At 37.0% G+C, this 10,254-nt stretch overlaps 1 protein-coding gene across 2 annotated transcripts; it reads left to right on the top strand.

The window, feature by feature from the left end:
* Positions 1-1,225: 1,225 nt before the first annotated feature.
* Positions 1,226-8,605, top strand: LOC141495502 (olfactory receptor 2C1-like). 2 transcript variants are annotated; one of them, XM_074196889.1, is made up of 2 exons: positions 1,226-2,136; positions 8,584-8,605. In XM_074196889.1, exons 1-2 carry the CDS (start codon positions 1,226-1,228, stop codon positions 8,603-8,605), a joined length of 933 nt encoding a protein of 310 aa, XP_074052990.1. The 2 variants fall into 2 exon arrangements, with proteins under 2 accessions (XP_074052990.1, XP_074052989.1); XM_074196888.1 differs by lacking the exon at positions 8,584-8,605 and adding an exon at positions 7,790-7,814.
* Positions 8,606-10,254: the final 1,649 nt, after the last annotated feature.

The following is a 10,254-nucleotide window of genomic DNA, read 5'->3' as shown; positions in this document are numbered from 1 at the left end:
AGGTCCTTTCTAATTCTAACATTCAAGGTTCTATACTACTCAATATTCTGAAGTCCCTTGCACATCTCAATCTGTGTATGAGTCTTTAACAATAGAATACAATCCTAAACTAATGAACATAATTTCCATCATTTAAGTCACATAAAAAAATACTGATTTCATTATACATGTAAGAAAGAGAAGTAAATTATCTGAGTTGTAAGGAATACATTAAATTATCTGTACCAAGACAGAGGAGCAGGAGGTACAGAGAATCCAAACCAGAAAATAATTGAAAACCCCATCGAGGATCTAGAGTGTAGTATCTCTATATTAACCTAATTTATCTAAATATATATATATATATATATATATATATGTGTGTGTGTGTGTGTGTGTGTGTGTGTGTGTGTGTGTGTATAATATTTATTTTATATTATTTCCTTTTCTAATCATATATTGATTGAGTTAATATTAAAACTTGTTTGTATGCATGAATCTTACAATATCAGGAATAAAGAGAAACTATAACATCTCTCTATGTATAGATAAATATGTACGTATAAATTTTAAATCCTTTTCTATCTTGTGTCACTTAGACTAATATAAAAGTGTGGTTTCAATTAAAGAATTAAAATGTGACTCTCAATTCTGATACTGGAGAACTCCAATTATTAGGAAGCTTTTCAGTAAGTTGAATTTAAATCTAGATCAGTATAACTTCCTAGTTTTGCCTTTTGAGTCCAAACAAGTCGAATGCCTTTTCCATCTGATACTCCTAACACAATTTTAAGGTGACTATCATAGCAATCTCAACTCATGTCTTCTCCACTAAGATTACATATCCTCAGTTCTTTCACCCAAACCTCATTCAGCTTGGTTTTGTGTCTCCTCACCATCATGGTGGTTGTCCAAATTGACGTGATAATTCATGATTGCTCTTCTTGTAAAGTTTCCTGCTCATTTGGGAATTCTTGGAGGTTGAGGTTTTAGTAACTGTAAAGATAGACCTGGAAATGATAGACCCAAACTACTAGATAGCCCTGGAGCCAGGAGAGTCATGAAATAAACTTTTATCCTTCATATCTATCTTTTTTTCCCCATCTTACATTATGTTTCCTTAAGATTTGATGTTGAGGAAATGAATCTTTTCCAACAGTTTACACTCTCAATTTATGACTTTGCTGACAGTTTTCTCAAAACAGTGACTTTTCTCTCTTTCTTAGGAGACAGAAGGTGGCTAGGGATGAGCGAAGCTGACAACAACTCCTTTAAAGGTTTCATCCTGATGGGTGTCTCTGACTATCCCAAGCTGGAGATGATCTTTTTTTTTGTTATCCTGTTCTTCTACCTGTTTACCTTGGTGGGCAACTTGACCATTATCCTAATATCACGCCTGGATGCCCGGCTTCACACACCCATGTATTTTTTCCTCAGTAACCTCTCCTCCCTTGACCTTGCCTTTACTACAAGTTCAGTCCCTCAGATGCTGTTGAATTTTTGGGGTCCAGACAAAACCATCAGCTACAGTGGCTGCATAACCCAGCTATATGTCTTCCTCTGGCTGGGTGCCACTGAAGGCATCCTATTGGTTGTGATGGCATTTGATCGTTATGTAGCTGTCTGCCGGCCCCTGCACTACATGACCATCATGCACCCTCGGCTTTGCTGGCAGCTAGCTGCCATTGCCTGGCTAGGAGGCCTAGGAAACTCCCTAATTCAGTCAACATTCACTCTGCAGCTCCCACTGTGTGGACACCAGAAAGTTGACAATTTTTTCTGTGAAGTGCCAGCTCTAATCAAGATAGCCTGTGGTGACACGAGCCTCAATGAGGCTGTACTCAATGGTGTCTGTGCCTTTTTCACTGCAGTGCCCCTGAGTATCATCCTCATTTCCTATGGTTTCATTGCCCAGGCTGTCCTAAAGAATCGCTCAACCGATGGTTGGCATAAAGCCTTCAAAACTTGTGGCTCCCATTTGATAGTAGTATTCATCTTCTATATCTCAGCCATTTATGCCTACCTACTGCCAGCCAAGAGTAGTTCCCAAGACCGGGGCAAATTCAGTTCTCTGTTTTATTCAGTAGTTGCACCAATGGTGAATCCCCTAATCTATACTCTGAGGAACAAGGAGGTAAAGGGGGCGTTAAGGAGGTTGTTGGGAAAAAGGAGGGAGGAACAATGAGGGAAAGTGAGAATGAGCCACTACTCCTCCTTCCATTATACATTAATATAACTGATACAGATTTCCACATAAGGTACCTTTGGGTTAAAATCCTTCCCAACAACCCTAAGGAGTTGGAATATGGTTCCTATTTTTTGCTGATTTTTCTATTTAGTGATGAAAAACATGTTCTCTGGTACAGATTATAAGGGCAGAAGCTTCTAGGTCTCAGAAATTATTGATCTATATCTATATGTAGAGCTAATATAGATCTAATTTTCATTATTTTCTCTATCCCAACTCACATTATTGTTTATCATAATTATTCTCTCAAATGAGATAATGTATATAAAATTATTTACAAATCTTAAAGTGCTATAAAAGTATTAGCTAGTTATTAATATTTCATAGAAATTTTATGGTTTTGTTTACTTTTCAAGGTGATTTCATTTTCATTGTCTTTCTTGATTTGGTTCAATCCTGAAAAAAAGATGATTTTATAGATCACAAAACCTCCTTCCATATTCCTTGGCCTTGTGTTTTTTTTAGGATTTTGCAAGGCAATGGGGTTAAGTGGCTTTCCCAAGAGCACACAGCTAGGTAATTATTAAGTGTCTGAGGTCAGATTTGAACTCAGGTTCTCCTGACTTCAGGGCCGGAGCTCTATCCACTACACCACCTAGCCGCCCCCCTTCCTAGTCTTTTGCTGGCCAGTTTTCATGAGGTACTGTATCTAAAAACTGAAATTTTCACCCTGTGGGAAGTCTTTAGGTGATGAAACTCTCTGCAATTAATTAGACTGGTTTCTGGATGACTGTCACAAAACCTGCCCTTAGAGCTTCCAAACATGCTTGGTAGGATCTACCTGCTGCAGTTTGTGTTTTCCTGTCATGGCCTTTGAGAACACAGGCCTATTTCCCTGCCACATGAGACTTTAAAGTCAGGATTTCATGAAGGATAAGTATAATTATTCCTTTTGGTCAGATGTAGAATATTTGTCTATATGTCTGGAATCATATGACATTGACTTCCACCTCCTCTTCATTTGTCAACATCTATTTAGTGCTTCATCTTCATATTTCTCTTTCCTCTCTCTTCTCCCTTTCACTTTTGTACTCAATCTTTCCTTCATACACCTGTAATTTTTTTTTGTAAGGCTTTAAGCATTAACTGACTCACCAAACTCACACCACTAATCATTAAGTGTCTGAGGCTGGATTTGAACTCATGTCCTTCTGAGTCCAGAGCTGGTGCTCTATCCAATGTGACACCTATCTGCACTTCATGTAATTTTAAATTAAAAATAAGGGAAGAGGCAGCTAGGTGGCACAGTGGACAATCCCTGGAATCAGGAGGACCTGAGTTCTAATCCCAACTCATACAGTTGATACTGACTAACTTTGTGACTCTGGGCAAGTCACAAAATCCTGATTGCCCTACCTGCCCCCCCCCCCCAATAAAAGATAAATGGGGAGGGATCATTATCTGGATGCTATTACCACCAAGTTTGCCACCAGCCTCCATCTCCTGATCTGGCTTAATGAGTCACAAATCTATATGAGATTTTCTGCACAACAAAAGGCCAAACAACAGAAAAGGCAAGCAAAGGTATTTTTGTTTTTTTGATTTGGGTTTTTTAGGTCTTGAGTTCATTCTCCTCTCCTTCAACAATTAGAGCTTCTCTTCTGCAGATAATAGAACTCAATGTTAAATTGGCATGTACCAACATAACTTAGTAGTATGCTAGTGTGAGAACCACAATACCAATATATATATTTGCAAATCTAACTGGAATTGCAAAAGAAAACTTAGCTAATGTACTCTCTTCTCAGACAGGCAACTCAAGTCAGAATTAAATTTTCTTAGTGACTACAGAATCAGAGAAAAGAATTTTCAATGGGCTTTTAGGAATAATTTTGTCTATATTGTTATTGAATATTATGAGTTCCCTCTTCGTTACTCTAAGAACTATGTTTGCCAAGTAACCATTTTCATTTAGCTAATCAAAGACATCTTGTCCTTCAAATAATTTTTGAGGGATAATAACATATTTCTCTCTCCTAAATTCTCCCTTTCTGTGTTTCCACACTGTTCCCATTGCCTGTTTTCTAAACCAACTCCTTTGATCCCATCATCCTAACTAATAATAGTTATTTCAATTGCAAATCTACTTTGCAAACCTAGTTTGTCCTTCCACCTCTTAAAAAATTGCTTTATTAATCTTAGATATAACCCTTTTCCTCAAAATCCCTCCCTTTCTCCTTTCCTTGTGAATCTTCCTATGTAATAAAGAAAAAGAATTAAGCAGAAATAACATTTCTAGTAATCACATGTGATGGTATGTCCAACACTTCTTACCCACTCAAAGAGGGTTATGTGAGTCTTCCTGCTATTTTCCCCCAGATTATTCCATTGATTTCCATTAATTCCATCAATTTAATTTGGCTAGAACTTTAAAGTTCAATTATAATTTTGATCAGGTTACAACACTGGCTTTTCTTATTTCCTATCTAAATCAGTTCTTTACTTTAAAACCTGATCACTATTCATAGACTGATCATCATTTCCACTTCTCTGTGGCCTCAATATATCCCATCTTGATAGAGAATTCAATTAATCAGAAACTAGGGGAAAAAAGTTGGAAAAGCAGGGCTGAAGACCATTAGGTCATACAAAGCAATAACAAAAATTCGAAAAGAAAGCTTGAGAAATTAGATATAACTGATCAAAAGGTAAGGAAAAAGTTTTAATTACTTCAAAGTTCTATAGTATCTGTCTAAATATTGCCAGATATCAGGATAGAGAGTGTGCATCTGAACTGAGGTGGAGCACTTGGTCATCTAAGGCAAAAGGCAGAAAGAGTGTGGTCTATGGAAGATGTTTTACTTGGTTTTACATAGTAAGGAAAACAACAGGGAAGGTCCTCTAATTTCAACAAAATAAAGAACTATAGAAAGTCACACTGAGCTCCTTTAGTGACTGATATGTCAGTGCACATGATCTGTGTTATTCCATGTCACTTCACTTCTCTGGGTCTCAGTTTCCTTTTCTGTGAAAATATCTGTAATATTTTGTAGGAAGCAAAGCCATCTGTCTCAATTTAATAATTTCTCTATAGTTACACAGTTCTCCCTTCCCTAGAAAGGAAGGAGATTCTCTTTAAGAATCCTTGTCTATCTACAGGGAGATTGGGTGGTACAGTGGATAAAGCACCATCCTTGGAGTCAGGGGTACCTGGGTTCAAATCCGGTCTCAGACACTTAATAATTACCTAGTTGTGTGGCCTTGGGAAGGCCACTTAATAACCCCATTTGCTTTGCAAAAACCTAAAAAGAAAAAAATCATCGTCTAGGAAGGCTCCCAAAGGATAGTATCTGCATTGTCCTCTTTCTTAAGCATCTTAACCAATTGTCTACAACAATTGAAAATGCCAGTTATCTGCAGTTTTCCTCAATAGGCTTTTCCTCAAATGCTTTTATCCTCTAAACCAATTGGACTTTATCAAGTTCTACATTCATTCATTCCATAGAACCAGTCTTCTAACATATCCATAACATTAGGCACACAGTCAGCCTTATTATTTGCAAGGGGGAAGTAGCTCAGTATTCAATATTACTTCTAAGAAATATGTAGTTGTTCAAGATCAGCGCTCCCCTCCCGATATAATCATTTTACTAGAGACTCCTGTGGTACTGAGGACGGGGGTTCACTTTTTTTTTTTTGCAAGGCAAATGGGGTTAACTGGCTTGCCCAAGGCCACACAGCTAGGTAATTATTAAGTGTCTGAGACCAGATTTGAACCCAGGTACTCCTGACTCCAAGGCTGGTGCTTTATCCACTATGCCACCTAGCTGCCCCCTCCACTACGCCACCTAGCTGCCCCCGGGGGTTCACTTTTGAGGGATAGTTTCACTTCTCTTGCCTTCTATGACCTATCCCAGTAAACCTAAGAAAACTGGTGTTGGAGGATTGGTCAATCGGTTTGAAAAGTTAGAGGGTGATAAGGCTTTGATTGAGATTTTATCAGATCTCATCAACTGGAAATGAATTGATTGACTCTCAGTCTTTTGTGGATCAAAGCCACTCCTTTGCAGGGGGATCTAATTTTTTTGCATTATTTTTTCATTAATCTTTTTAATCATTTGTTTTTCCAACAACATGCAACAATAGTTTTCATCAATCATTTTTTTTGCAAGGTTTTGAGCTTTACATTTTTCTCCTTCCTTCCCTTCCCTCCTTCCTCCCCCTGACAGAAAGCAATCTAATACAGACTCTTAATGTGTAATTATACTAAACATAGTTTCATATTAATCTTTATGTGTAAGAAAAATCAAATCTAAACAGAGGGAAAAACATTAAAGAAAAAACCAATAAACAATAAAACTTCAGTAAGCTTTAGTCTGCATTCAAAGTTCACTTTGGATATGGGTGATATTTTCCATCACAAATCTTTTAGAATTTTCTCTGATTATTGTACTCCCAAAATAAGCACATTTATCATAGTTGATCATCACCCAGTGTTACTATTAGAATGTTCAATGTTCTTCTGGTTCTGTTCATTTCACTCAGCTTTAGTTCATGTAAGTCCTTCCAGGTTATTCTGAAGTCCTGTCCCTCATGATTTCTTATGGAACAATAGTGATCTATCACATACATATTACACAATTTGTTCAACCATTGTCCAATTGATGGGGACCCCCTCAGTTTCCAATTCTCTGCCACCAAGTTGCTATGAATATTTTTATGTATATGAATTTTTTTACCCTTCTTTGGAATTGATTTCTTTGGAATACAGACTCAGTTGTGGTATTGTTGGATCAAAGGGCATACACAGTTTTATTGCCCTTTGAACAGAATTTCAAATTGCTCTCCAGAAAGGCTAGATCAGTTCACAATCCACTAATAATGCATTAATTTCTTGGGTTAGCCACATCCCCTCCAGTAGTGATCATTTTCCTTTTTAGTCATATTAGCCATACTGATAGGTGTAAGGTGGTACCTAAGAATTGTTTTAATTTGCATTTCCCTTCTCAATAGTGTTCTAGAACAATTTTTCTTATGACTATAGATAACTCTAATTTCTTCATCTGAGAATCCATATCCTTTGACCATTTATCAATTGCAGAATGTGCAGCTGGACCTAGTAAGAAAGGGAGTCAGTCCTTATTGCTCTTTTTCTTTCACTTTTCAGAAATATCCAGACCAATCAGAGACTTGAGAGCAGATTTTGTCACAATTTTTATCAGATTGACTGTTACTCTACCATTAGTTCAGAAACAGTAGCAGCCAGTAACAATAATAAAATAGCAAGAGTGCAGGTTTCTGGAGCCAGCCCTGGAAAGGTAGGAGCACATACTTTTTCAAACTAAAGTTATTAAATGGCATGTGCCCTTTGACCCAGGTATACCACTTCTAAGCTTTCCCAATAAAGAAATCAAAGAAAGCAAAAGTTTGTTTATGGACAAAAGTATTTATAATAGCTACATTGGTGACTTAAAGCTATAAACTAAAAGGTTGCTTACTAATAGAAGAATAGTTGAAAAAGGTGTAATATATGAATGTGATAGAATACTTTTGTGCTGTAAGAAATAACAATTAGATGTTTTCAAGAAAGACATATCAACTGATGTACAGTGAAATGAATAGAATCAAAAGAATGATTATCCTATAAAATAGACATTCTTGAAGACTCAGAAGTCCTTAACTGATAATAAATACTAAACTGACAATGTATAGTGAAATCTGGAGAACAATTTAGACTATAAAAGTAACACTACAAATAAAAACACCTTTGACAGCTGTAGGAATTATGATCAGTACAATGATTATTCATGATTCCAAAGAACTGATGATAAGTCATGCTATTCCTTGGAGAGATTTAGGGTACAGATACAGATTTGCTTCTTTTTTCATTTTGTACTCTAGTCTTAAGAAAATGATGTAGAAATCTGTTAATGCAGATTAAATGTTTATTTATATATTTTTTTCTTGTTTTTTTGCAAGGTAATGGTGTTAAGTGACTTGCCCAAGAGCATACAGCTTTGTAAGGCCAGATTTGAGGCCAGATTTGACTTAGGTTCTCCTGAGTCTGTGACACATGCTCTATCAACTGCACCACTTGACAGTCCCTGCAAATTAAATTTTAAAATATATTGTACATGCATTTTATTCCAGAGAGTCAAACATTTACCAGCATACCACCTTGGGGTCATAAGGCAGAAAGAAATATGGGTTATTATTTTGAAGACATTCATATATAAGTAGAATAATTGTGAATGATAATAAGATCAAGAGTTGTGTGACTCTGGATGAGTAAATTACTCTTTTGTGCCTCAGTTTCCTCATCTGGCACATAAATATAAATAATTCCTATCCTACTTACAAAACAGCAATGTCTTTAGGACCAAATAAAATAATGCATGTGAAAACATATTCAAAAGAATAAAACAAGTATTATTTTAAAGTATTAAAAAAATAAAAAATTGTTATGGGAAAAAAAGCATTTCTAGTAGTGGGAAAGAAATTAAGGAGACAAACTATCTCTGATCTTTGGGGACAAGTTTTTTTTGTCCTGAATTTTGGCTACTTTGGTGCTTATTACTAATTGGCTGGGGAAGGCCTTGATTCTCCCATGGGCTATTGCAGAATCAGCAACTGAGCTAAATCTGGAAACAACCAATATCCTTAGAGGACCTGGTACTACCCAATTGTTAAAAGCTGGAAACCCTAAACCAGGATTAGAAGAAGGACCCTACAAGCAGTCTATTTCTTGCTCTTCAAGAGATCTATACCCCCTTGCCTTCCAGATAATACCTGGTGAGTACAAGTGTGCAAGGGGTGTTGGGGTCTCTTTCATTTCCTACTGTAAGGATACCCACTCACTCTGTTCTGTAATGACTAAGACCTTTCTCCTATGAAACAGATGGGTTGGGGTATGGTATTTTAAGTAGTGGAACCTAGCCATTCATTGCCCAGGTCTGGAGATTAATATAGTTAATTAGGTTCCTATAGAGTCTGGTTGGTGGTTTTTTGGCGGGGCTATTTCTTTGTATTTTGACCATGTACTTTTCTAGCACCTAGTAGGCAATCAGTAAATACTGGTTGACTGACTTACTCTAGAACAGGGGCTCTTAACCTAGCATCTACAGACAACCCATCTCCCCACCAAAAGGTCTCTGGATAGATTTCAGAGGTTCCATATATTTGGATGAAGGAAAAAAATATTTTCATTAGCTGTTGTTGTTGGGGGTGGTGGTCTGCTGCTTTAGTCGTGTCCAACTCTCTGTGACCCCATTTGGAGTTTTCTTGACAAAGATACTGGAGAAGCTTACCATTTCCTTCTCCAATACATTTTACACATGAGGACACTGAGGCAGATAAGTTAAATGACATGCTCAGGGTCTCATAGATAGTACTTTTTTGAGGTCATATTTGAACTCAGGTTCTCTTGATTACAAGGCAGTTAGGTTGTGCAGTGGATGGAGGGCTCCATTACTGGAGTCAGGAATGATGGTGAGAAAACCAACTGAATTGCAGTTGAATTGCAGCAACTAGACCCCAATGGAAGTAGAAAAGTTGGTTGTTCACAGGTAGCATATGATAGGGGACTCAAAAGATTCACCCTTCACCAAAATATCTCCTCCACTGGCAAAGAAGTATCTCAGAAAGTGCATTAAACAGGAGTCAGGAGATCTGGCTTCTGCAGCCAAACTTTCCCAGCAGCTCTGTGAGCTGGACAAATCACTTCCCTGCTCCTCATTTGGTAGCTAAAGGGATCAGACTAGGTAATTTCAAAAACTCTTTCTAGTTCCAACATTCAGTATCTCTGTATTCTACTTATATCCAATCTTTTAAATTAAAACATCAAGGACATGAAATTGTGTTCTAAAATGCAACTGTTACCTTGGAGGGAGGTAATAGTAACCCACTGGGACATAGATTTTGAGCTGGAAGTCTGATTATCTCATCTAAACTCTTTATTTTTTCAAATGAACACACTGAGTCCCAGAGAAATTAAGTGATTTCCCAAGGCTGCACAGTCACAATTTGAACCTAGATCCTTTGATTCCAAATTCAACTCTTTTTTTCCCACAGAAAAATGATCTAATGGA

This window comes from Macrotis lagotis, chromosome 8 (assembly GCF_037893015.1).
Source record: "Macrotis lagotis isolate mMagLag1 chromosome 8, bilby.v1.9.chrom.fasta, whole genome shotgun sequence".
Classification (NCBI taxonomy): domain Eukaryota; kingdom Metazoa; phylum Chordata; class Mammalia; order Peramelemorphia; family Peramelidae; genus Macrotis; species Macrotis lagotis.
This window is presented reverse-complemented; position numbering and strand designations above follow the sequence as displayed.